Here is a 27,698-nt window from a genome sequence, read left to right as displayed (position 1 = left end):
CCAGGTCACCTGTTTGGAATTTACGACTCCTGACGTGTCGCGCGTGAAAGCACCGCATATCTTGTTGATAAATGGTTGAGCGAGTCAGTGCCATCTCACGCTCCTCCTCTAGAAGATCCACTCCGTCTTGCCTTGCTTGCTCTGCTTCAGCTTTGGAGAAGAGTTCAACTCGTGGAGCGTTGTGAAGCAAGTCACTCGGAAGGCCTGCCTCTGCTCTGTAAATGAGGAAGAACGGGGATCGCCCTATAGATCTATTTGGGGTTGTGCGGAGACCCCAAAGCACCGAAGGCAGCTCGGTGACCCATGCGCCGGCGGCATGTCCCACTTCTCGTAGGAGTCGAGGCTTCAAACCTTGCAGAATAAGTCCATTCGCCCGCTCTGCTTGCCCGTTTGTTTGGGGATGCGCCACAGATGCAAAATCCACTCGGATACCTTGGCCTGTACAGAAACCTTTGAATCTGTCTGAGTCAAAGTTTGTTCCATTGTCGGTGATTATGCTGTGAGGTACCCCGAATCTGGAGATGATGTCCCTGACAAACTTGATGGCCGTAAGGGCGTCGAGCTTTTTGATGGGCTTGGCTTCAATCCACTTTGTGAACTTGTCGACTGCCACCAACAGATGTGTGAATCCCCCTTGGCCTGTCCTGAATGGACCGACTGTATCTAATCCCCATACTGCAAACTGCCAAACAAGAGGGATTGTCTTCAACGCAGATGTTGGTTTGTGGGACTTGTTAGAGTAGAACTGACAGCCTTCACATCAGTCGACCATATCTTTCGCCATTTCATTCGCCTGCAGCCAGAAGAAGCCAGCTCTGAATGCTTTGGCGACGATTGACCTTGAGGAGGTGTGATGACCGCAGGTTCCCGAGTGAATATCTTCCAGGATTAACTGTCCCTCCTCAGGGGAGATGCATCGTTGAAGGACGCCTGAAACGCTTTCTTTGTACAACTGGCCATCAATGACAGTGAACGACTTTGACCTGCGGACGATCTGTCTTGCTTGGACTTCGTCTTCTGGTAATTCTTGCCTCGGGATGTATGCAATAAACGGCACAGTCCAATCGGGGATGATAGCAAGAATCTCCATGATCAAATCAACCACAGCAGGGACTTCAACTTCAGTCGGATCTGTCGAGCTCTTTGGTTGTACTGGTTCCTCTGTGAAAGGATCTTCTTTAACTGAAGGAAGGTGGAGATGCTCGAGGCAGACGTCACTCGAGACTGGTCTCCGAGTGGATCCGAGTTTTGCCAACTCATCAGCTGCTTGGTTTTTCAGTCACGGAACATGGTGGAGTTCCAGACCTTCAAACTTTTTCTCGAGCTTCCTCACTGCATTGCAGTATGTGGTCATGGTGGGGTTCCTGACGTCCCACTCCTTCATCACTTGATTAACCACCAAATCCGAATTGCCATAGACCATCAGGCGACGGACGCCGAGTGCGATGGCCATGCGCAGTCCATAAAGGAGAGCTTCATACTCTACCTCGTTGTTGGAGGAATCAAAGTGTATCTGCGACACATACTTGAGTTTGTCACCCTTTGGTGATATGATCACAACGCCAGCGCCGGAGCCATTCAACATCTTGGACCCATCGAAGAACATTGTCCAATGAGCCGAGTAGATGTGGGTCGGTTGCTGTTGTTCTACCCATTCTGCTATGAAGTCAGCCAGAGCTTGAGACTTTATAGCTTTCTTGGCCTCGAACTTGATGTCGCAGTATAACATCTCCATTGCCCACTTCGCCACTCGGCCCGATGCGTCCCGATTGTGTAGGATTTCCGACAACGGAGCATCAGAAATGACGGACACCGAGTGGTCTTGAAAATAATGAGCCACCTTCTTCGCAGTCATGTAAATCCCGTAGATAAGTTTTTGATAGTGGGGATACCTCTGCTTGGAAGGAGTCAGGACTTCGGAGACATAATACACTGGCCGCTGAACCTTGTATGCTTTGCCTTCTTCTTCGCGTTCGACTGTGAGAACAATGTTGACGACTTGATTTGTAGCCGCGATGTACAGAAGAAGGGGTTCTTTACTGAGCGGAGCAGTAAGAACCGGCTGGGTGGAAAGTAGGACTTTGAGGTCGTCGAATGCAATTTGAGCTTCATCTGTCCACTCGAAAGTATCTGATTTCTTCATGAGTCGGTACAAAGGAAGTTCCTTCTCGTCGAGTCGATTGATAAACCTGCTCAAAGCCGCTAGGCAACATGTGAGCCTTTCAACATCGTGTATTCTGACCGGCCGCTCCATTCGGACGATGGTCCCGATCTTTTCGGGGTTGACGTCGATCCCTCGTTCGGAAACGAAGAAACCGAGTAACTTTCCGCTGGGAACACCGAATGAACACTTGGTTGGGTTGAGCTTGATATCGTACCTACGAAGGTTAGCGAATGTTTCTACCAAGTCAGTCAGCAGGTCGGAACCTTTGTGTGACTTGACTACGATATCATCCATATACGCCTCCACATTTCGACCGATCTGGTCAAGGAGACATTTTTGGATCATGCGCATAAAGGTTGCTCCTGCATTCTTCAAACCAAATGGCATAGTGATGTAGCAGAAGCACCCGAATGGGGTGATCAAGGCTGTTTTTAATTCATCGGGGCCATACAGACGGATCTGATGATAACCCGAGTAGGCATCAAGGAATGACAAACGCTCGCAACCCGCAGTCGAATCGACAATTTGATCGATGCGGGGGAGCGGAAAATGGTCTTTCGGGCAGACCTTATTCAGATGCTTGAAGTCGATGCACATTCGGAGCGACTTGTCTTTCTTGGGCACCATGACAACATTGGCGAGCCACTCGGAGTGGTGTACCTCGCGAATGAAGTTGGCTGCCAGAAGCTTAGCCACCTCTTCTCCGATTGCCTTCCTCTTGTGCGCGGTGGACCGACGCAGGCGTTCTCGGACAGGACGAGCGGCGGGATCCACATGCAGTCGGTGCTCAGCCAACTCCCTAGGTACACCTGGCATGTCAACGGGCTTCCATGCGAAGATGTCCCAGTTCTCACAGAGGAATTGGATGAGCTCGGCTTCCTATTTAGGATCGAGGGTGGTGGAGATGTTCGTCGGGGCAGCAGTGTCGTCCGTCGGGTGGATGCTGACCTTCTTCGTCTCTCCCGCCGACTGGAATGCGGACTCCGAAGCTGGCTTCTTCGAACGCATCAAGTCAGCGGGGTCGACTGTTTTCTTGTACTCGTCAAGCTCGAGGACAACCATCTGCTGATCGGCGATCCTCGATCCCTGCTGCAGACACTCCTCGGCCCACTGCCGATTGCCGGTGATAGTGATCACACCTTTTGGGCCTGGCATCTTCAGTTTCAGGTACACGTAACATGGACGGGCCATGAAACGCGCATACGCCGGGCGGCCCAGAATTGCGTGGTACGCACTCTGGAAGTCCACCACCTCGAACGTCAGCTTTTCCTTGCGGAAGTTCTTGTCGGAGCCGAAAACGACGTCCAACGCGATCTGGCCGAGTGACTTGGCCTTCCATCTAGGGACGACTCCATGGAACTGCATGCTGCTCTCGCTAAGTTTGGACATCGGAATGCCCATCCCCTTGAGAGTGTCAGCATACATGATGTTCAGGCCGCTGCCGCCATCCATGAGGACTTTGAGCAGTCGGACTCCTTCCACCACCGGGTCGACGACCAGGGCCTGGCTCCCTGGGGTGGGTACGTGTGCTGGATGATCCGACTGGTCAAAGGTGATCGCAGTCTGAGACCATTTGAGGAACGTGGGGTTGGTCGGCGTAGCCATGTTCACCTCCCTGTTCACCAGCTTCAGTCGACTCTTGCTCTCAACGTCAGCAAAAATCATCAGTGTTGCATGGACTTGGGGGAATGGATCCTCCTTGTCCTCCTCATCCTATTCATTGTCCTTTTCACCCGGCTGCCCTTCGCCGAACCCCTGGATCAGGAGGCGACATTGCCGAGTGGTATGCTTCGGGAGTATGGCGTTGCCCTCTTCATCCATCTTCGTGTGTATTGGACATGGCTCGTCCAGGATGTGGTTTCCGAACTACTTCTTCTTGGGGGTGAACTGAGCCTTCCCCTTGCCCTTGAACTTGGCATTGGTAACGGCTGCGGCCTCTGCCTGCGGAGTGGACGGAGCTTTCCGCTTCTGCTTCCGAGTGCTGTTCCCATCTCCATCAGCGACTGCTTTGTGCTTACCACTACGAATGCGGTCCTCTTCTTCGCCATTTGCATAGCGTGTCGCTATCTCCATCATCTTACTCATGGAGATGTCGCATGTTCGACCGAACTTCAGGTACAGATCTCTGTACCGCACGCCTGCCTTGAAGGCGCAGACTGCTTGGTGCTCTATGACGTTCTCCACCGTGTGGTAGAGGGTCGTCCAACGCTGAATGAAATCGCGCAGGGGCTCATTCTGCTTATGGACACAGTGCTCGAGCTCCACGAGACCAGCATGGCGTTTGCACGTCCCTTCAAAGGTCCTGATGAAGACTCGGGCCAGATCTGCCTAGTTGTAGATGCTTGAGGGAGCCAACTGGTTCAGCCACGCTCGTGCCGAGCCGTCGAGCATCAGAGGGAGGTGTTTCATGGCGACGTGGTCGTCCCCTCCTCCGATCTGGACTGCCACTCGGTAGTCGTCCAGCCACGTTTCTGGCTTGGATTCTCCTGTAAACTCGCCGATCCCCGTCGCCAATCGGAAGTTGGGAGGGATGTCAGCCGAACGGATGGCTCGACTGAAACACTCGGGACCAGAGACGATGGTCCTGCTTCCACTCGGACGGTCCACGTCGTGACCATCGCGGTGGGCTTGGCCCCTGTCGACCCTCCTCTGGGCGATATGCCCCCTCGCGTCGGGCCTTGGATCATAAGTGTCACCGACCGAACGCCGATCATCATGATGTCGGGGCCCGTAGGGCCCACCCCGCGGAGGGGTGCGTGAACGGCGACGATCTTCGGGATTCATGGAACGGCTGCCTCCCCTGTGACGCTGATGAGAACCGGGGCTGTGAACTGACCGATGTGTGTTCGCGCGAACATAACTGTTGTGGATCCTGTTGTGCGACTCGGAGAGCGCCGAATTTTGCTGCTGCACCGTGTGCAGCAGGGCACGGATCTGCTCGATCCCTCTGCCAGCCTCTGAATCAGTCGGCTGGAGGGAATCGGCTATCTTGGCGGCGGCGGCCAGGTTGAGGACGGGTGTGCGGAACACCTCCACGTTGCTCTGACGAGTGCGCCGACTGGCAGAACGGCGGGGATGACGGCGAGCGCCGGAGGTTTCGCCGACCTCGTGCTCGTTCCGGCCGGTTTGGCGGGGACTTTCATGGGAGTTGGCCATGTGCACTTCGGCTGCAAGCCCGCGACCCACATACTCGGAAGGAAACTCAGTCAGAACTGAGTCCGAGCGTTGGGACGGCGGCGCTACTACAACCGACTCAAGGACCGCCACTTGTGAAGACGCGCTCTGGCGCGCCTGGGCGTGTTGCACCCAACGCTGGAGCCGCGGACGGCGAGACCGCTTGTTGCGGCGCGCGACGGCGGCGTAGGTCGACATCGGAGCCGCCTGCTGGAGAAGAAGGATACCGCGGGCGCCGGCACGGAAGTGCATAGCCCCGCGACTGGGGAGCGCCTCGACGTCGAGAGGGGCGTCCCGAAGCCATGCCGAATCGTCGACGATGAAGGAGAGAGCGTCGAAGATGATCTCGTGACCCATGCTCAAATTTCCACCGGATGACATGATGAAAAGATGTAGTCGCAAACTCGCCGGAAGTCGCTTAGACGCCTGCCCCAAGGTGGGCGCCAACTGTCGTGGGTGTAAGTCTGATAGTAGATGTATAGGGTACGAAAGGATGGGTAGAGCCTTAGCTACGGCGAGGTTGTATGAGTTCAGGCCCCTCTATGGTGGAGGTAAAAGCCCTACGTCTCAGTGCTCTTGGGAGCTTGTTGTCGAGTGAAATATGGATTACAGTGAATTGCTAACCCCCTGCACCAGTGGGGAAGGGCGGCTTATATAGAGTGCGCTGCCCTTCACAACAGTTTGGTGCACACGGGTGGAGTATTGGCGAATAAATGCCTACGTTACAGGTAACGTATGTCTTAAATGCTAATAAAGGTACATGGAAATGTATGCCCGTTTCCCTCCATGGGGGTTACGATGTACAGAGTGTAAATTTCTTCATCACGATTTTCCGATTCACGCATCTCAAGCAAAACTCCATAAAGATAGTCAAGTGCACTCAACTCACTAGCAATTGGATCAACATAATTGGATCTCTTAAAGAGATTAACAAGTGGATGAGGATCCATATCAATAGATTTTCAGCAAGCGAAGATGCAAGCATATAGGAGGCACATGGCAACACAAGCAAACAGAAAGCAAGCGAGAGAAAAGGGCGAACGAAAAAGGCAAATTGGTGAAGTGTGGGAGAGGAAAACGAGAGGCAACTGGCAAACAAAGTAAATGCAAGAGATGAGTTTGCGACACCTACTTGGACGAGTTCTTGACTTGATCCTCCCCGGCAACGGCGCCAGAAATCCTTCTGCTACGTCAACAAAAGTACTTCCCTGGCAATGGTGCCAGAGATCCTTCTGTCGTCTCTTGAGCTTGCGTTGGTTTTTCCCTTGAAGAGGAAAGGGTGATGCAGCACAGGAGTAGTAAGTATTTCCCCCAGTTTGAGAACCAAGGTATCAATCCAGTAGGAGAATCTCGTCAAGTCCAGAGTACCTGCGCAAACACAAAAGAGCTTGCACCCAACGCTATAAAGGGGTTGTCAATCCCTTCAAGATTGTTTGCAAAGTGAGATATGAAGGCGGAAAGTGCAACGAAGTAAAAAGTGTAAGGCTGAAAATATGGTGTGGAGTAGACCCTGGGGGCCATAGTGTTCACTAGAGGCTTCTCTCAAAATAGCAAGTATTACGGTGGGTGAACAAATTACTGTCGAGCAATTGATAGAACTACGCAAAGTCATGACGATATCTAAGGCAATGATCATACATATAGGCATCACGTCCGAGACAAGTAGACCGATACTTTCTGCATCTACTACTATTACTCCACACATCGACCGCTATCCAGCATGCATCTAGTGTATTGAGTTCATGACGAACAGAGTAACGCCTTAAGCAAGATGACATGATGTAGAGGGATAATCTCAAACCAATGATGAAAACCCCTTCTTTTTACCCTTGATGGCAACAACACGATGTGTGCCTCGCTACCCCTTCTGTCACTGGGTGAGGTCACCGCACGGTATGAACCCAAAACCAAGCACTTCTCCCATTGCAAGAATCATAGATCTAGTTGGCCAGACAAAACCCACAACTCGAAGAGAATTACAAGGATATGAAATCATGCATAAGAGAGATCAGAAGAAACTCAAATAAGATTCATAGATAATCTGATCATAAATCCACAATTCATCGGATCTCGACAAGCACACCGCAAAGGAAGATTACATCGGATAGATCTCCATGAAGATCATGGAGAACTTTGTATTTAGGATAGAAGAGAGAGAAGAAGCCATCTAGTTACTAGATATGGACCCGGAGGTCTATGGTGAACTACTCACACGTCATCGAAGAGGTCATGGTGTTGATGAAGAAGCCCTCCGTATCCGAATCCCCTCTCCGGCAGGGCACCAGAATGTGCCCCAGATGGGATCTTGCGGAGAGAGAAGCTTGCGGCGGCGGAAAAGTACTTTCGATGATCTCGTGGTTTTTTGTGGAACTTTTGGGGATATATAGGCGCAAACCCTAGGGCAAAGGAGGTCCAGGGGCCCACAAGCCTGTGGGCCATGGCCTCCCCCCTGGCCGCGGGGTGAGGGCTTGTGGGGCCCCTGGGGCCCCCCTGCCTTGGCTCTCAAGTCTCCTGATCTTCTTCCGTTACGGAAAAATTCTTTTCTGGGATTTTATTCCGTTTGGACTCCGTTTCAAAATCTCCTCTCAAAGGGGTCAAAAACATGGAAAAAACAGGAACTGGCACTTGGCACTGAGTTAATAAGTTAGTCCCGAAAAAAATATAAAGGCATGCAAAACATCCAATGTTTGACAACATAATAGCACGAAACCATCAAAAATTATAGATACGTTGGAGACGTATTAGCGATCTACAAGGGTATGTGGATCCGATCTCTTTCTCGTAGATGATTGATACGTCTCCAACGTATCTATAATTTTTTATGGTTTCATGCTATTATCTTGTCAAACTTTGGATATTTTGCATGCCTTTTATATATTTTTTGGGACTAACTTATTAACTCAGTGCCAAGTGCTAGTTCCTTTTTTTCCATGTTTTTGACCGCTTTCAGAGGAGATTTTGAAACAGGGTCCAAACGGAAGAAAAATCCCCGAAAAGATTTTTTCCGTAACGGAAGAAGATCGGGAAGCTTGAGAGCCAAGGCAGGGGGGCCTCAGGGGCCCCACAAGCCCCCACCCCGCGGCTAGGGGGAGGCCGTGGCCCACAGGCTTGTGGGCCCCTTGGGCGCCCTCTGCCCTAGGGGTTGCGCCTATATATTCCCTAAAAATCCCAAGAAATCAGGAGATCATCGAAAGTACTTTTCTGGCGCCGCAAGCTTCTGTCTCCGCAAGATACCATCTGGGGCACGTTCTGGTGCCCTGCCAGAGGGGGGATTCAGATACGGAGGGCTTCTTCATCAACACCATGACCTCTCCAATGATGCATGAGTAGTTCACCATACACCTACAGGTCCATAACTAGTAACTAGATGGCTTCTTCTATCTCTTGGATCTTCAATACAAAGTTCTCCATGATCTTCATGGAGATCTATCTGATGTAATCTTCTTTTGCGGTGTGTTTGTCGAGATCCGATGAATTGTGGATTTATGATCAGATTATCTATGAATCTTATTTGAGTTTCTTCTGATCTCTCTTATGCATGATTTCATATCCTTGTAATTCTCTTCGAGTTGTGGGTTTTGTTTGGCCAACTAGATCTATGATTCATGCAATGGGAGAAGTGCTTGGTCTTGGGTTCATACCGTGTGGTGACCTCACCCAGTGACAGAAGAGGTAGCGAGGCACACATCATGTTGTTGCCATCAAGGGTAAAAAGATGGGGTTTTCATCATTGGTTTGAGATTATCCCTCTACATCATGTCATCTTGCTTAAGGCGTTACTCTGTTCGTCATGAACTTAATACACTAGATGCATGCTGATAGCGGTCGATGTGTGGAGTAATAGTAGTAGATGCAGAAAGTATCGGTCTACTTGTCTCGGACGTGATGCCTATATGTACGATCATTGCCTTAGATATCGTCATGACTTTGGGCGGTTCTATCAATTGCTCGACAGTAATTTGTTCACCCACCGTGATATTTGCTATTTTGAGAGAAGCCTCTAGTGAACACTATGGCCCCCGGGTGTACTCCACACCATATTTTCAGCCTTACACTTTTTACTTCATTGCACTTTCCGTCTTCAGATCTCACTTTGCAAACAATATTGAAGGGATTGACAACCCCTTTGAAGCATTGGGTGCAAGCTTGTTTGTGTTTGCGCAGGTACTCTGGACTTGACGAGACCCTCCTTCTGGATCGATACCTTGGTTCTCAAACTGAGGGAAATACTTACTGCTCATGTGCTGCATCACCCTTTCCTCTTCAAGGGAAAAACCGACACAAAACAAGAGAAGTAGCAAGAAAAATTCCTAGCGCCAACGAAGGACTTTTGTTACCGTAGCAATGATCATCACCATGATAGGTCTTCGTGTGCGTAGGAATTTTTTTGTTTCCCATGCAACGTTCCCCAACAGAGATAGGGCGGATGCGTTGACTTTGAGAAGCCGCGCCCCGCAACTCACAACCCCAACCAACCAACATGGCGGCAGCCTCGCAGTGCAGCGCCCCGCCGGTCCCCAGGCTGCAGCTCGCCACGACCGCTGTTGTAGATCCCCATGACCTGTGAGCCGTGGCTCGGCACCAAGCTAATTGCGGCTCGCCGTGGTCACCAGGGCGCCTCATCTGTCTGCCCAAACAACCAATCTATCTTCACCGTCGGTAGGTCGGAGCACCGACAACGTGGCTGTTCTCGCTCCGTTGGGCGTTGCAGCACCACGTCCAGTCGTCGTTTGGTCATGCTTCCCCGCATCTCCTTCCCGTCTGATCGCCCCTTCCTCCCCGAGCCTCATGCTTGCCGGAGTAGCTCATTGAAGCAGCTCGTCGCCGCTCATCGGAGTAGCTCGTCAGCTCGGCGGTTGCCCTGCTGGTGCCCCGTGCAACAGCCGCACCCTACGGTTGAAGCTCTTGTCGAGACCATTGTGGCTTCAGTTGGGACGACTGAAGCTCGCCGGCGTGCTCACCGTCGCTCATCCTCGATGTGCAAGCTTGCAACGAAAAAAGAGCTCCGTGGGAGATGCCTAGTGCTACAACCGACGACAAAAAAGCTACGACTAGCGACAGGAAAAGCTTCATCTGGCTACAAAAAAGCTTCAACCAGTATACGACGGGAGCTATGGATGACCAACAAAAGTTACAACCGGTGACAGAAAAAGTTTCATCTAGCGATGAAAAAAGCTTCATCCGACTATAAAAAAGTTTCAACCGTGAAGGCGAAGCCATGGACGGAAAACAAAAAGTTGCATCCGGCAGTTACATAATTACAACCGCATTGAAAAAAGTTTCAAACACTCAAGCGACAGGTTCCAGCAAACGTCTTCATCGGTTTCAGCATCCTCACACACCACATGCCCCATGTAGCAAAAATTGATACCGGTTGTAGCAAAAATTAATATCGGTTGTAGCAAAAAAGTCGCTGGATGACCATGGCTACAACTCCGATGAACTCAGGTTGCAACTCTCACGCCCGTGGGTGCAACTTTTTTAGTGGACGGTTGTAACAAAAATCGACACCGGTTGAAGCAAGAATTTAGCCGGTTCCAACAAAACCATGGATACTCCATCATCGGAACGTAGCAAAAAAATTGGTCGCTCGTAGCACAAATAAAAGACAGTTCCGCAACTCGCCACCATGGTTGCAGCTCGCCTCACCAGTATGGTCACCCACTAGGCTTGAAGCTTGTTGTTGTGTTGCTTGCAGCTCTGGCACACATGGTCGAAGCTTCTGTGCTACATGGTTGTAGCAAAATAAAATCTGCATCGATCCCCTTCCTCTAGAAAAAGCTACTACCGATGAAATAAAATGCTACAACCAGTGAATTAAAAAGTTGCTATTATCCAAAAAAAAGGATTGTTGCAACCGACAAAATCAAAAGTTGGAACCACTGACCTGAAAAGCTACTACCGGCGAAAAAAATGTTGAAACCAACCAATCAAAGACTGGTGCTCGTGGATGGAATTGTTACAACCGGCAAAATAAAATGCTGGAACGGACAAATCAAAAAGCTGCAATCGCTAAGGATAAAAAAATCATAGCAATAAGCACGACGCCTTGCAAAAAAAAAATGGTGGTAGAGGGGAGGGAGGGCGCAGAGCAACTCGTCGTCGCCTCAAAACGAGTTTTGCAAGTGGCGGACGTGAGGACTGTGGTGATGACGCGTGTTAGCAGGGGGTAGAGGGAAGGGAAGGGGTGCTTGAAGGCTACATCAATGACGGTGTGGTGTTCATGGCGAGGGAAAGAAAAAGGGAATCGAATGGAGGAGAACGAAGGAAAGAAAAGTAATGAAAAACGAATGGTGAAGAATGTTCTCAAGGCTTAAAAAAGGAGTGGGTCCAGAAAAAAAAGACTGATATGATGCGTTTGATATTATATGAATCTGACAAGTAGCATGCTTCCGGCGAAATGTTCGGCCGGCGTGTCGATCGTAAACGTTTCCCAAACCAGATTTGCTGTCTAGTCCCCCGTGGGCACAAATCGGGTCCACTACTGTGCGGCCCTACCCAGCCCAAGTCAGTATTCCGCAATCCAGCCATCTCGTCGGTCGCACGCATCCACCCCACCACCGCCGCCGTCCCCGCGCCCGTCTCGTCCGGTTCGTCCCGACCTCAAGGCCACCCGCCGGCGACCGAACGTCCATGACGGAGGAACGCATTTCCAGGGCCTCCGACGAGCCCACCACCGCGACCAAGCAGAGGTATGAGCCTCTTGTACCCGCTCCTTCTCCGATTCCCGAAGCTCCCGAACCCTGGAGATCCGTCAGGCGCCTAGCGCTGTTCCCCTCCTTCCACCGTTGGCCGCAAAAAAGTTTGCGCCGCCCGTATTTCTCCATCGGAGGTCGTAATAGCGCGATGTGAGGGCTAGGCTGAAACGTGTGTGGTTGCTTGCCAGGAAGAAGAGGAGGTGGGACCAACCCGCAGAGGACTTGGTCGCTGCGGCTGCTGCTGCTGCGGCGGCGGCGGGATTGCCCGTGTTGAACGTCGGAGCTCTGTCCGGCGTTCAATTCCCTGGCACTACCGCGTATCCCGCTGTTCCTTATGCTTTGCCGCACCAGCTCGCTCCATCGGTGCTTCAGAGTGCCGCTGCTGCGATTCAGAAATTAAGTCAGGTCTGTCTTCCAAGATACAGTCCCCACCCACCATATGAGCAATCTAGTCTATGTGTTATCTGGGCACGCATATTAACTATCTCATGTCTTTTGCTGCCTCAGGCAAAAGTACCGGATGAGCTTATAGCACGAGAAGTTGTTATAAATGATGCTGATCCATCTGTGCGGTATAAGCTCACGAAACGGCAAACACAGGACGAGGTAAATCACTAACCAACCAAACAATCGTGACCCTGTTGTGCTTCTTCTGTTAAAACCAGTTCCTTGATAAAGGTAATAACAGCTTGCTTGATACTCAACAGATTCAACGATGCACATGCACTGTCATCATTACAAGGTATTACCGACATCCACAATTGGTGGCCACTCATCATTTGACTTGTGATGATACCTTTCTGATATTTGTTTGACCCGCCCAGGGGAAAATACCATCCTCCTAATGGACAGCCTGATGGTGAGAAGCCACTCTATCTACATATCTCTGCAGGATCTCAGGTAAATATTGCCCGCATGATGATATCTTAAAGTTCCACTTCCCTTCTTTGATCTTCTGTTATTCCTGGAATAAACATTAACTGCTCCGTAGTCATCCCTTTCTGTGAGAAAGTGCTTTGGAAGCTGAATTATCTATTTTTTCGAAATTATCATATTGCAACCATTACAGTCTAATACTATACTATTGATCACTGTTGGGCTATATAATATCTGTTCAATCTTGTTGCAAGTCTGTGTTTATTCTCCACGTTCTGTTATGTCCTTGTATTTTTTTCTGTTTTGTGTCAAATTATAACACTATCACGGACATGTTGATGGGTTATCATCATTTCAAAATTTGAAATTGTCAAGTTCAGATTGCCTTATTTGTTCAACTCTAACTGCTTTGCAAGGGTCGGGACAAGTTCGTAAGTGTCTGAATTCTGCTTAGGGCGCTCATAGTATACGTCTTTCTGTGTTAATTGTCATGAAGCAGTAGTAGTGCCAATAGTAATATTTGGAAATAACTAGGGCAATGCCCGTGAATTGCAACGGGATTTAAACAATTTGTACATAATTGTCCGTGATTAGTACAGTGTGTGTAAATAAATGCTTATCAAATCATGCCCCGAGATATACCTTATAGTTTGATGAGAAGTTTGGTTAGTAAATTAAGCCCAAATTGGTTAAGAAGGTAAGTAAATTAAAGTGATTGATTAGCATATTGGGAAGGTGGGGACAAAGTGCATGGTGGGGCAAAAAAAACCGGCAGGACAAAAAAAATCGGTGGAGGGATATGGTAGGAGAGGGGAGAACCGGTTGACAAAGCGTTCTGCCGCAGGAAAAGGAACACTATTCAATTTTAAGTAGTAGAGATATACTCCCTCCGATCCATATTAATTGACGCACACTTAGTACAACTTTGTACAACTATGTGCTAAAGTTGTACTAAGGGTGCGTCAATTAATTTGGATCGGAGGGAGTACTAGTTCTGTAACTTGTTGTGATTTGGGGTGCAACATCCCTGTGTTCTTGCACAGTGCACTCTATCTGTGTAATGACTTTCTGCTATTCATTCTTTCGGTGCTATTATCATCTTTTTCTTTTACTATAGAACTAAACAATTACAATGCCTTACACATATCAGCATTTTTTTACTACTGCTTCTAGTCATAGTTAGATAATGACAAACCAACCTTTTTCCCACTTTAGCTAAAAGATACTGCTGAGCGCAATAAAGCAGTTGATCTTGCAGCGTCAATGATCGAGGAAATCTTGAAACATGGCCAAACGCCAGAAGCCCCATCAGCCCATTTCCCTTCTATTCAGAGCAACAGACAGGTTTCTCCTTCATATCTCAGTTTGCTTAACCTGATAATTTGGTGGACAAAAAATCCCTAATGGAACAGTACACCATGCATTATTCACGGCATTTGTTAGTACTCGGTTTCATTATTTTCTGAATTCATCATTTGCCCACATTTATGTCGATTTGTATTGATAGAATGCAAGTGTTGGTCTGAGTACATGTACGCTAATCATTTCCAGTGTTGATTTTTCGGGTATGTACTGATAATAGATCTTCTGATTAGGAAAACACAGCTTAAGAAGTTATGCAGCTAAATACTTTCAAAGGTCGCATCGTTTGGGGAAATTTCGCTCTATGGCCTTTGATTGGCTCCTTTTGCTGGAAAAGGGTGCGTCCTGCAATGAAAAAAATACTGAGAAAAAATTGGTTAAGCTGTGAATGTATATGTGATAATAACAATAGCCATAAAATAAAGAGAAGTGTCAATCACTAAGGAAGAAATTCTTCATTCATTAGACTTTTTTGACTTCCAAGTCAATGTATATTGATTGTATAAACGAAAATATGTTACTCCCTCCGATACATATTACTTGTCGCAGCTCTAGTACGACTTTAGTACAAAGTTGTACTAAAGCTGCAACAAGTAATATGGATCGGAGGGAAAACATTCAAGAAAGGAGTAATTAGAAGCACAGAACATTTTGAATTAATCCACAATGGCATTTGCGGAACTTTTCCTGTGAAATATGTGGATGGATTTGATGCTTTGTCACTTTCAGGGATGGCTTCATACATTTATCCCATCCATGATTTTGAAGCACCTGAAATTTTTGGTGTATTAAAGGCTTAGGTTGGGATCAGATCCCGCTCAGCCTAACCTTTACAACTAGCATTTCTTAACCAGAACCTTCCCATAGCATTGTCCTAAATTTAGGATCTTTTCACGGCACAGTTCCACTTTTCCCTTCTTTTTTTGGAGGCTGGAATCAGCTGCAAAATAGTCATGGTATTACTATGTAATAAAATTTTCCTTATAAGATTAACACCTTCCTTCTTATTTCACAGGCTGTTCCTTTTAGCGCCTCAATCTTTTTGGGTTTTGACGCAGATCCATCGTTGAATGTTGCAGCTCGCATCCGTGGACCAAATGTATGTTCTTGGAAAACAATAACGACACTGGTTAAATTAATCATGTTATTCTTGATATCCCTCCTGTTTTATTTGTCGATAGTCTTGTTTTATTTTCCTTTTTGTCGAAAAATAACTAATTGTGAATGCTTTCTCTGACATCCCAATATGGATGGGAAAAACCGTTCTTGTTCTGCTGGTGCTGCTGATTTGTTTATGCAGGATCAGTACATAAATCACATCATGAATGAAACAGGGGTCACTGTTGTACTAAGAGGAAAAGATTCAGGGAATCTTGGCAATTGTCATAATGAAGGTTGGTGATTTGTTGTAGTAGTTTTTGGAAATTTGTATTTTGCAAGCCTGTATTTATCTCGTAATGTATATTGCAGCATCACAGCAACCTCTGCACATGCACCTATCAAGTGTGCATTTGAAGAGCCTAGAAGTTGCAAAGATTTTAGCAGAAAACCTTCTAGATACAATAGCAGCTGAACTTGGTGCTTCCAGGTTTGTAAATTTGGATCAGGTTTAATCCCCTTTATAGTTTTATTTTAGCTCTGACTATGTCAGAACAATTTTGCATTCTATTTCTACCAAACCAATGGGATCAATTTTCTGACTAGCATAATGCAATAATATTCATTCTATACTGTACTGATATGCTATGATTAACGATTAACTCACTTGTGATTCTGTCAGTTTATCCTTTGCAATACTGTAAGAATATGACTCTATTAATGTACTTGTGCCAGTTAACACAGTATGTAGCTTACCCCATCAGCAATTAGAATGTCTTAACATAGTCTCACTGTTTTTCTTTGTATGACAGAATTTCTTCTTCAAAAGTATATGGCGCTGTTCCACCTCCTCAGCAACTGTTGACTGGTGTGCACACCTCGGGAACATCAGATATATTTGTGTCAACAGGAGCATCACATTCCTTTTCCCCTACTGGAGTTACTTCTCCCATAGCTGCCCCTTCAGCGACACTTCAATCTGGGGTACCAACTTATTCTGGGATTCCACCACCTAGTAACCTGATTTATCCTAGTCAAGCAGCAAAGGCTGGGGCTTTTTACAATGGCTATGGAGACATCTATGCCCAGGCAACTCCATTGCAGCAGGTGGCATTAACACTCAAGCATGCTTCATCTTCGACAACTCAGGTTGTTCCAGTGGCATCCACATCAGCAAGCATGATGACAAATGTGAACCCAAGTACAAAGTTGGAGGCAGATAAACGCTCACAGAGGAGGAAATTCCAGGAACTGCCAACAGCAGACCTTCAGGTGCGGATTACTTGAACTGATTCAACTGCTACATTTTGGATTTGATATTTGATTGCAGCTACATTCTTCCCAAGCCTATCTCTTGCACCCTTCAATCTATCTGTCACAAAAATTCCCCGATGCATCATTCACCCCCACTGCTCAGTCCTTCCTCTCCATGTCTATCCCCACATTACGATCCTAATTAAACTGTTCTCACTGGCTCACCTTTTCCAGCTTACCTTGTGCCATCTTTGATAACATCTCTATCTGATGTCTTATCTACATGAATTCAAGGCAAATTGCTAGTGGAGACCCGTATGAATTTTGTTTGTTGTATATCTTGATTTATAAATGAAATCTTTAGTTAACGTTTGCATCATCCTAATTGCAAATGTGATTTCAGCATGTTATATTAAGAAAGTGATGTTAACATTGTAGCGCCTACAGAGTTCAAAGAAGAAACACACTTTTGATTATTAAGGAGTTTCTGGTGCAAAATGGCAATGTTCTGCACTTTGCCATAGGATATTATATCTGATAACACCGACCACGCTTGAATAGTTTGAAAACTTTGAAAAGAACATTACCACTTCACTTTATATTTGGTTTGTTTTAAACTATAAAAGGACCACACAAATAGATTTGTGAAATTTGCCTTTTCATGAAGCAATTATAGTTCCTGCAATGGAGGGGAACTTTACATTTCATATAGCTAAAAATTATAATTGTAACTTGCAAGTTGATGACTGCCAGATTCGCATATTCATTTCTTTTGGACTACTGTGTTGTCTGCTTCTAACATATAATTTCATTCCAGGTATTTTCTCTGACCATGTCTGAAGCTCGCAGGGTGGTAATAGATCTATATGTGTTCTTTTTTTCAACAGGGTTTATTCCAAGTTGGAGTTTGCAACCACGATGGTGTTTAACTGATAAGATATGAGGGTTATTCTGTTTATGAATTGGACGATTGCTTCTATTTTTTGTTGCTAATGCAAAGTGCCCTTGTTTTCAACCTGCTGCTGCCAGCATGCAGACTTCACTGAATGACAATTACCATTGCTACCATATGCTTCATAAATGACTATTAACATCACTAGCATACATATGCCATTCTTGGCTGATATAGTTTTCTTAATAGGTATTACTCCCTCCGTTCCTAAATATAAGTCTTTCTAGAGATTCCACTAGTAGACTATATACGGATGTATATAGACATACTTTAAAATGTAGATTCATTCATTTTATTTCGTATGTAGACTCCTAGTGAAATCTCTTAAAAGACTTATATTTAGGAACGGAGGGAGTAGTATTAATCTGGTTAAGCCCCACTTTATTCCTGTGAGATAATGCCTACAGTTCTGCATTTAGAAAACTTGCTCGCTTTACCTATAATAACTAGTACAAATGTGCAAAATCATTTTACTATTTTGTCTGGAAGATCCTTTTTTTTACAAAAAGGGCTGCAATAGACACTTCTAGAGAAGCTTTCTTTATTTTCTTAGTTGTACAGACATTGCCATCCCTAACTTTCCAAGTCGGCATGGTTAATGGGTTTCCATATGTCATGTTTACTTGTATTGCAATTCCATATGATTCGTGTACTTATGCACCGGTGGTGCTATTTGTGGACAGTAGTTGCCGATTTCATCCTTTTTTTTTACATTTTATCATTATATATGCTTTAATTTATTCAATGCAAAGGAATTTAATGGGAAAGTGTTTTTGTTTCATGTTTCCAGAACTCACAACAGGGGTCCAAATTTGTTAAGACAGGTTTAGAAGATTTAGGTAAAATGAACAGTTCATTGGCTGCAGCTGCAATGAAAGTTCAACCTGGATCAAATAGGATACTTCCACAAGATCCACATCCATCTCATCTGTCTGTATACACTAGCATGCCGCCGCCGCCGCCACCACCACCCAAGAACATGTCACTGCCATATCCCAATAACATGCCAGCCCCACCGCCCAGGAGCATGCTTCAGCCAGCACTACCACACAAGAACATGTCACTGCCCTACTCCAATAGCATGCCGCCCCCACCGCCCAGGAGCATGCCTCCGCCACCACCTAAGTTCCCTTCAAATGAAGTGTTAAGAAATGAGAATATACATTCATATCTAAAGGAGACGTTGGCGCCTCTGAGATCGTTGGACGCGAGTTCTGCTGCACCACCTTCAAAGGAGCCTAATAAAGAGGAAAAGCCAAGTAGTGCATCTGTTTCCGGTAATAGAGGAGCACTATGATATATATAGAGCTAATGCAACTTATGTAAGCTTGATATTATCCCTGCATCCGTTGTCAGATACTCTGCTGAAGCTTATGGACTATGGGGATGATGATGATGATGAAGACGACGACTAGCGTGCCTGGAGGGAGTACAGCTCCCAGTTCAGAGCAGAAACCGTTTTGGTCGGTGTGAGAATGAGCGTGTAGTGTAACTGTACTGTGAGTACACTACTAGTGTGAATGGAAATGTAGGTTGACAGCCGTATTTACCTCTCCTGATGCATTTTCTCAACGCAACAAGTCCTTGAGCTTGTCATTTCGTATCAGTGCTATCAGGTCAACAGATTTGCTTGATCCATGAGCATGGCTCCTTCAGTATTGCCATATGTGTTTAGATGCTGTTAGTATGGTACCTCTTCAGAAACTATGCATTCTATATTTCTATATAAATCTACTTTTTTTTTTGAGAATCTTCTATATAAATCTACTTCTTTAGGGCATATAAATCTACTATAGATAGTGCTCAAGCACGAAGGTGCGAATCCCTAATTGAGGAGTACATCTTTCAAAGATCACTCCCATCTTTTAAGTCAGTGACAAGTGGCACACTACACGTGTGCCGTAAACTGGGAGTTTAACCTTTTTTTTCGTAAATCCATATTTTCAAAACATTTTTTTTAAACCGTGTGTCCGAATCTCGAACCGTCTTCATCGTTGGGTTTCTGCGTTGAGATCTTCAAAACTAGATGACATGTTAACCAGATAAAAAAAAATGTATGCTCACGATAGGAAAAACAACAACAGAAAACATGTTCTTTTTTGTGTTTTTTTTTTCTTTCTGAGAAGCGCGTCCGTGTCTCTTGGGGAAATAAAATCATGTCTCTTCCAAAAAAAAACATAAAAACTGTGCCTCTCACGAAAAAAATAGAAAACGCGTTTTTTTCCTTTCCTAAAGGTATGGACGTGTCTCTCACAAAGGCAAAACCATGTCTCTCGCGAAAAAAAAACATAAAACACCTTTTTTTCTCTTCAAGAGGCACGGCCATGCCTCTTACGGAAGCAAAATCATGCATCTCGTGAAAGCAAAATCATGCCTTTTGCAAAAAAGACACAAAACATATATTTTTTCATTTCCAAGAGGCAGGCTCGAGAAGGTAGAACCGTGCCTCTCGCAAAAAAACAAAAAACATGTTTTTTCGTGGAATTTTTTTTTTTGATATTTTTTCGTCAAAAAACTAAGAAAGACTCGTGAAAAACCGAAACATAATTTTTTTTCGGAAAACCAATCTAAAAAGCCGAAAAAGCATGCGGAAAAATAAAAAACTGAAAGAAACACTCAGAGCGCGACACGTGGCGGCTGCTAAGAATGTGCCAAGTGGCGGTGCATGGGAGTGCTCGCTGCGAGGCTCCCGAAGGAGCGCTCGCTAACTAGTGGCTCCCACCGTCGTGGAGGGTCTCTTAACACCTTCCTTTTTATGTCCATCGGAGTTATTTTCCAAGGACTTGCCGTAAGGGAGAGAAGGGGGAAGAAACATACTTGAAAAGCGTAGTACAACGGGGAGTTGTATGCTGCGTTCGGGAGGATGAATCGCTCCCGAAAAGGAGTCCATTGATTCTTTCCCAATTGGTTGGATCTTAGGGGCAATAATTTATTTTACGGGCGAGGTCTCTGGTTCAAGTACACGATGGCCCAGCTGTGTCAGGGAAAAGAATGGAAGAAGCATCTCACTCTTTCATGCATATTCCACTTGGCTCAGGAGGATATAGCTCAGTTGGTAGAGCGTCACTAGTTAGCGAGCGCTCTTTCGGGAGCCTCGCAACGAGCACTCCCACGCGCTGCCACTTGGCGCATTCTCATCCGTCATCATGTGTCGCGCTCTAAGCGTTTTCTTTGGATTTCATTTTTTTTATTTTTTCCGCATGCGTTTTTGATTTTTTTTAATTTTTTGTTCTAATTTTTTTTGTTACAGTTTTCTTTTTTTTTTGCATGAAAAAAATGCGTTTTTTGTTTTTTCGCGAGAGGCACGATTTTGCCTTTTCGAGAGGCACGAACGTGTCTCTTGAAATAAAAAAAACACTTTTTTTTGTAAGAGACCGTGCCTCTTGGAAAGAAAAAATTGCATTTTTTGGTGAGAGGCATGATTTTGCTTTTACGAGAGATACAATTTTGTCTTCATGAGAGGCACGTCCGTACCTCTCGAAAAAGAAAAAAACGCGTTTTTTCTCGCGAGAGAAACGTTTAAGTTTTCGCGAGAGGCATGATTTTACCTTCGCGAGAGGCATGGCCGTGCCTCTTGGAAAGGATTTTTTTTAGAAAAAACGTGTTTTCTATTTCTTTTCCTATCAGGAGGCGTACGTTTTTTTTTGTTTTGTTTTTTTTGTAAAAAGAAAGTTTGTCAAAATATATCAACTTGATATCTAGTTTTAAAGATCTTGATGTAAGAAATCCAATGATAAAAATAGTTTGAGATTTGTTATGACCTGAAGGGATAAGAGTGCTTTTTAAAAGGTGTATTTTTTTCGCACGACGGTGGCCTTGTGCATGACGGGAATAGAGAGAATCCCACACGACACGAAGCAGTTCAATTCCGTGAGGTGCCTAAAATAAAAAAAAGTTCAATTCCGTGAGGGATAAACAAAGTTTTCGGCGACCCTAAAGGCCTAAACACATGGCACGGCGCCTGATAAACGATCTCATCTTTACCTTGGCTTAGCTTAGACGTCACTCGTTCCTCGGCCCATCTGCTGCCGTTGTTCTGCTCTGCTCCATAAAACTATTTGCCTCGCTTCGCTCGCCAGTAGTGCTGTGCTGATGTGGTGTGAGCTCCAGGGGTGGAACAGGCGAGCGAGCGCGATGGAGTCGCCGCCGGGAACGACGATGGTGGCGGCGCTGGTGCATCTGCTGGTCGCCATGACCGCCGCCGTGTTGCCCTCTGCCGGCGGCGAGCAGCCGCTGTCGAAGATCGGCGTCCACCGGGCCACCTTGGCGATCCATCCGGGCGCCTCCGTCGACGCCTCGCCGCCCCTCCTCGGCCTGCAGGTAAGCCCTCTCGCCCCGGCTGCGTTACGAGGGGGCGTAAGTTGCCCGAGCACGATGCGCATCAGTACCAGTGCTTGAGCATTTTGGACTTCTGGTCGCCATCTAGACTTTGTTTGGTCAACCATTACCAATACCGTTGTAGCTGTTGATTGATAGACCTCCGGTGTAACTCGAATTGGCAGCATGAACAGAGAACCAAAGGATCACATTTGACTGAAGCATTCGATGCGCTGTCAGATTAATCTGCCGAACCACATTTGTTACAGGGGCAGGACCAAGAATGGGTGAAAATCGGATTTAACAACCCCAAGCCATCCAAGGATGACTGGATTGGGGTCTTCTCCCCTGCTAATTTCAGGTAAGATGCACATCTTAGTTTTGATTTCCCCTGGTATGACAGTTTATTCCTCATCGCTTCTCGTTGCTGAATTTAAAGACTTCATTAAGAGAACATAAAAGTTAGATGGATTGGATACTTGCTTACTCACAGATTCCCTGTGTTGGATTTATTAGTGACTCCATTTGCCCGTCGGAGAACCAATGGGTCGAGGCCCCTCTTTTTTGCACGGCTCCCATTAAGGTTGGTGTTATTTTCCCTGATCCTTAATCTACGTGACCTCGAAACTTTTGAACATATGCTGAATAACGAGGTGTCACTTTTGGCAGTTCCAATATGCAAACTACACTACGACTGACTATGCCAAGACCGGAAAGGGGTCTTTGAGGCTTCAGATAATTAATCAGAGGAGTGATATATCATTCGCATTGTTTTCTGGAGGCCTCTCAAATGTATGTACAGATGCTCCTTGTTTGTTCATATCGGAGCTCAGCTCACTACGCTGAACTACAGAGTGTTGAAAGTTGAAACTGAACATCGTTCATTTTTTTCTGGGGTAAAGAGTTGAAGAGTGATCTCTCTGATTTTGTACATGGTAGACTGATAGCCAGTGCTGTTTTTTCTGAGACCATTCCGTGACAGCTTTCTCATTTTTTTCCTTATCAGTGCAGTGACTGTTAGATACTGTTTGCTCTGACATGGCTATTTACATCTTTTGCATATAATATAACAGCCGAAGCTTATCGCACATTCAAATATCATAGCTTTCGCAAACCCGAAGGCTCCTGTGTATCCACGCCTGGCACAAGGAAAATCCTGGGATGAAGTAAGTACCGTTTCCTTAAATATTGCACTAATGAATGGGTATAAACTGAATATTGTATATTGTGACCTACGGAGGAGAAAAACACACCAAATGCAAATAGATGAGAAATCTAGCTTATTCCTTTGGCCATTTCCGTAACAAAAGCTATCGGCTGGCCAACACAAAGGAGTTGGAATTTCATAGCGACAGAAACAGGAATTTAATGTCTTTCAGATAGTTCGTGTTCAGAGTTGTTCTTTGTTGTCAAAGTTTCTTGAAGAAATACGTGCCTAGCGCTTCTGTGGATTATACTGTATCATATTTTCAGGTTCTTGATTGATGTTAAATGACTTGTTGCTAGATGACAGTGACATGGACAAGTGGATATAGTACCAAGGAGGCTACACCGTTTGTTGAATGGGGCATACAAGGGCAAATCCAAATCCTTTCTCCTGCAGGCACCCTTACGTTCAGTCGCGACACTATGTGTGGTCAGTAACTCTTACCATGTATACATGAACTAACATCTTCATAAGGTCTAAAACAAAACAAAAAATTGTATTGGAAGAAGATTATAATTGCGACACAGTTCTTATTGTACTATATAGCATGCCAGAGTTCTGAATGAAGCATGATTAACATGTAACTTCTGATTAAGCTCATAAGGCATATGACATAGTGTTTTATTATAATTTTACAACAGGCCCGCCTGCTAGGACGGTTGGATGGCGCGATCCTGGTTTCATACATACAAGTTTCCTCAAGGACCTATGGCCTAATCTTAAGTAAATAAGTGTTCATAACCTTGGCTTATTTACACATGTGCTCCTATTATGAGCTATTCAATTGTACAAATGCAAGAAACTAGGAGATTTATAGGTGAGTGCAAATTTCAGGTACACTTACAGGATTGGCCATCGGTTATTTAACGGTCAAATTGTTTGGGGACGTCAGTATAGCTTCAAAGCGCCTCCCTATCCCGGGGAGGATTCTTTGCAACGTGTTGTCATATTTGGAGATTTGGGCAAGGTGAGTTCTATACCACTTCACCAGTATGATTTTTGTGATTTTTAAAATAAAATAAAAGTTGTAAGAGCATGGGGTAGAATTATTAGATTACTGATTAGCCTATGGAAGTGTTATCATGGCAGAAGCCATTTTAGCATATGTTGATTTCTGATTTTCTGGTCCATCTTATCTGCATTCGAGGTGAACTATGAATATATAACAAAAGAATGTGCATTTTATTGTTGTTAAGAATATCAGTTTTTTTTGCCACAGCATCCATGCTGTAGTTAAAGTTAGGCTTAGCAAAAACCTGTTTTCTTCATAAGTTTTACCATGCTGAGTTAAAGTAACAAGTACGAACAAGTAAAATAAGAACACTAATTGTGTTATACTTTTCTTAAATACAAGAGAAATAATTAGGAGGAAATTGATGACCATATGTTTTCTGCCTGACTTCAAAACTGACAATCGAACACTTTGCTCAGGCCGAGATTGATGGCTCAAACGAATACAATGACTTTGAGCGCGGTTCAATCAACACAACTTACCAGCTAGTTAAGGACTTGAAGAATATCGATATGGTGATGCATATCGGAGACATCTGCTACGCCAGTGGTTATCTGTCACAGTGGGATCAGTTCACTGCACAGGTTGAACCCATTGCTTCTACTGTACCTTACATGGTAGCAAGGTACTCCAACTTGGTGGCAATAGAAAATGGGGTAAAAACAAGATGGAGCAAAGTAGGTTCTGTTCTTTTCTGATAATATTGATGATTTTTCATTTGCAGCGGCAACCACGAAAGAGACTGGCCTGGATCAGGATCCTTTTATGGGACTTTGGACTCGGGCGGTGAATGCGGCGTGCCAGCTCAGAACATGTTCTATGTGCCAGCAGAGAACCGTGAGCAGTTCTGGTAGGACTGGCATTTCCTCTGCTTCCTTTCCTGAATTTGTTCAGGATATATGATAGGAAACCTGAACATGTCTCCAGTCACATTTGAAGCTCTTCTCATACAGTCAGTACTCATGATCATCGATCCTTCCTTTGATCTTCTGTATGTATAGGTACTCGACGGACTACGGGATGTTCCGGTTCTGCGTAGCCAACACGGAGCTGGACTGGCGGCCGGGCACCGAGCAGTACAAGTTCATCGAGCACTGCTTGTCGTCCGTGGACCGGCAGAAGCAGCCGTGGCTCATCTTCCTCGCGCACCGCGTCCTGGGCTACTCGTCGGCCACCTTCTACGGCGCCGAAGGGACGACGGAGGAGCCCATGGGGAGGGAGAGCCTCCAGCTCCTTTGGCAGAAGTACAGGGTCGACATCGCCATGTACGGCCACGTCCACGGCTACGAACGAACGTGTCCAGTATACGAGGTACGCAGCTAGCCTATGTGTCCCATGGTTGTGGCCGTGGTGTCCTCACACTAGCTCACGGCGGGGCATTGTGGAAATGCAGAACGTGTGCGTGGCGAAGGGGTCGGACCGGTACAGCGGCGCGTTCACGGCGACGACGCACGTGGTGGTGGGCGGCGGCGGGGCGAGCCTGGCGGAGTACACGGCGGAGAGGGCGCGGTGGAGCCACGCGCAGGACCTGGACTACGGGTTCGCCAAGCTGACGGCGTTCAACCACACGACGCTGCTCATGGAGTACAAGCGGAGCAGGGACGGCAGCGTGCGCGACAGCTTCACCGTCTCGCGCGACTACCGCGACGTCCTCGCCTGCGGCGTCGACAACTGCCCCAGCACCACCATGGCGTCTTAGGGCACCTCTCCGTTTGCTGCGGCTCGGTTCTGTATTTTGTTGTTGGGTCGATGGATGCAATTTTGTTGTTCTCTTGGAACTTGGATAGACATGCGGTGTTCATCGATGGCCGAGAAGGCGAGAACCCTATGCAGAGGTGTTTCGAATTTCGATGGCAATAGCAGGTAGAACGAAGAAACTTGTCACTAGAGCATCTCTGATCGATCCCCAAAACTTGGCTGTCAAAAACCCATTCCAAAAATTGGTTGCCAAAAATTCCCGTGCATTGCTTTGGAGGGTGTTTTCTAACCAAAACCCGACTCTGTTGGACTTAGTTCTTTTTTTTTTTTAACACCAGTTGGTCTTAGTTAGTCTTGAGTGGGAAGAAGGTCGGAGACGCTCGAACGAGGAAAAGGACCATCCATACAATTCAATTCAATGTTTTTTTTAGCAATTTCTCTCCTCCTTTGGCATATACAATCCTCGTTTCAACTTCATTTTAGCATCATATTTGTCAGATCTTGATGCTTGAAATGCACATTTCAACAACACTCCAAATGTCAATATTTTGATTCAAATGTAAACCAAAGCAACATAGTGCATCCAAATGCGTCTACATAGAAAAGTGACCAAACATAACATAGTTCATGAATCAAGCACTCCCCACTACTACTACTACAAACTTTTGTCCAAAAGGACCGGGGGCTGACTCGAATTGCTAAAAAGGACCACATGCGGTGTGATTTTGTAGGAAAGACCCCAACCCATCATGGCGGCAGGCGCGCCATGTGACGCGTGTCACCTGCCACCACAAACCGAGGCGGCAGGGCCACCAGGCGAGGCGATCGACTGGCTTTTCCGTTTCATCTTACGCCGCGACGGAACGGGCCGCAGATGGCGGGCCCTGTCGCCACCGCGCGAGGCGGCCGATACTGTGCCTGAGTCCCACGCTGATGGCGCTGATTCCCACGCCTCTTTCTGTCTCCATCGACGAAACAGTGGACGATTTTTCCGCCTAACTGTTTGCGCCCTTTTTTGGCTCCAAAATTTCGCGTGTTCGCGCCTTTTTTCCCGCCTTCACATCCGTCTGAGCCTATAAAAGGAGGCACCGAAATACTCTTCGGCATCATCCAACAACAGTTGAATACACCTGTGCCTTAGTGTGTCACACTTCTTTCGTATTCAGTATGAGTTTGCCTTGTTTGGATCAAAGCATTAGGCCTAGGAAAATGAAGAGTGCGAGCTTGACTCGGGGATGGAAGTACTGCGTTGTTGGTGTGGTGATCTCTGCAAGGTGAAGGAGGTGACGGATTTTTCAGATTGGTTGAGCATGAAGTTTTTTATGTGCGCCAATTATTAGGAAGATCCACCCGTTGCTCCTTCACCGTACATCAGTCCTCCGGTATGCTTCAGTCATCAAGAATAAACATGTTGTAGATATTATTGTTGGGCTTAACTACAGAGCGGCGCCGCATGCAAGTCTTCGCATGCTGCGGCTAATTCCATCTCCCTACCATGCATGCATGCAATGACGTCATCAAGATTATCTCTATTGACTTAAAATTTAAAAAGTTTTATCTCTAAAACCGTTAATTTAATTGACAATCCGTTTTCACCGTTGGCTTTGTCGCGACGAGATCTTCAAAACTAGACCCCATGTTGACATGTTTCGAGAACTTTTTTTCTCCGTCCATAATTGCCACATTTTTAGACTTACTTGTCGTATTATTAGCCACTTACTTGTCCAAAAAAAAATAACTTAATTGCCATTTTTTTCCGATGTGAGTCATGTGCCGCATGTATCCATATTGCAGCACACAACAGCGTGGCTTAGAAGGATATGCAGATGGCATCACAAAAATATGCATTGCATGCAAAGCGTGACACAGAAAATCGGTAAAAAAAG

At 46.1% G+C, this 27,698-nt stretch overlaps 2 protein-coding genes across 5 annotated transcripts; both read left to right on the top strand.

Annotated features, from left to right (window-relative positions):
• The first annotated feature begins 11,806 nt into the window (after positions 1–11,806).
• Positions 11,807–19,216, top strand: LOC123449321 (protein RIK). 4 transcript variants are annotated; one of them, XM_045126505.1, is made up of 13 exons: positions 11,808–12,030; positions 12,225–12,441; positions 12,544–12,642; positions 12,744–12,778; positions 12,861–12,936; positions 14,128–14,256; positions 15,290–15,373; positions 15,575–15,668; positions 15,745–15,862; positions 16,185–16,356; positions 16,522–16,644; positions 18,369–18,855; positions 18,935–19,216. In XM_045126505.1, exons 1-13 carry the CDS (start codon positions 11,972–11,974, stop codon positions 18,991–18,993), a joined length of 1,752 nt encoding a protein of 583 aa, XP_044982440.1. In that variant the 5' UTR covers positions 11,808–11,971; the 3' UTR covers positions 18,994–19,216. The 4 variants fall into 4 exon arrangements, with proteins under 4 accessions (XP_044982442.1, XP_044982441.1, XP_044982440.1 ...); XM_045126504.1 differs by having other exon boundaries at positions 16,185–16,644; XM_045126507.1 differs by lacking the exons at positions 18,369–18,855; positions 18,935–19,216 and adding an exon at positions 17,514–17,841 and having other exon boundaries at positions 11,807–12,030; positions 16,185–16,644.
• Positions 19,217–21,572: 2,356 nt separating this feature from the next.
• On the top strand, positions 21,573–26,001 carry LOC123449320 (probable inactive purple acid phosphatase 1). The gene is made up of 12 exons (XM_045126503.1): positions 21,573–21,898; positions 22,165–22,256; positions 22,412–22,478; positions 22,565–22,687; positions 22,969–23,061; positions 23,402–23,531; positions 23,744–23,825; positions 23,937–24,069; positions 24,534–24,739; positions 24,839–24,964; positions 25,116–25,425; positions 25,508–26,001. The coding sequence occupies exons 1-12, from the start codon at positions 21,671–21,673 to the stop codon at positions 25,811–25,813; spliced, it is 1,896 nt and encodes a 631-aa protein (XP_044982438.1). The 5' UTR covers positions 21,573–21,670; the 3' UTR covers positions 25,814–26,001.
• The last annotated feature ends 1,697 nt before the right edge of the window (positions 26,002–27,698 follow it).

The sequence above is a fragment of the Hordeum vulgare genome, chromosome 4H (assembly GCF_904849725.1).
Source record: "Hordeum vulgare subsp. vulgare chromosome 4H, MorexV3_pseudomolecules_assembly, whole genome shotgun sequence".
NCBI lineage: Eukaryota > Viridiplantae > Streptophyta > Magnoliopsida > Poales > Poaceae > Hordeum > Hordeum vulgare.
Note: the sequence above shows the minus strand (reverse complement) of the source record. Positions and strands in the feature narration are given on the sequence as shown.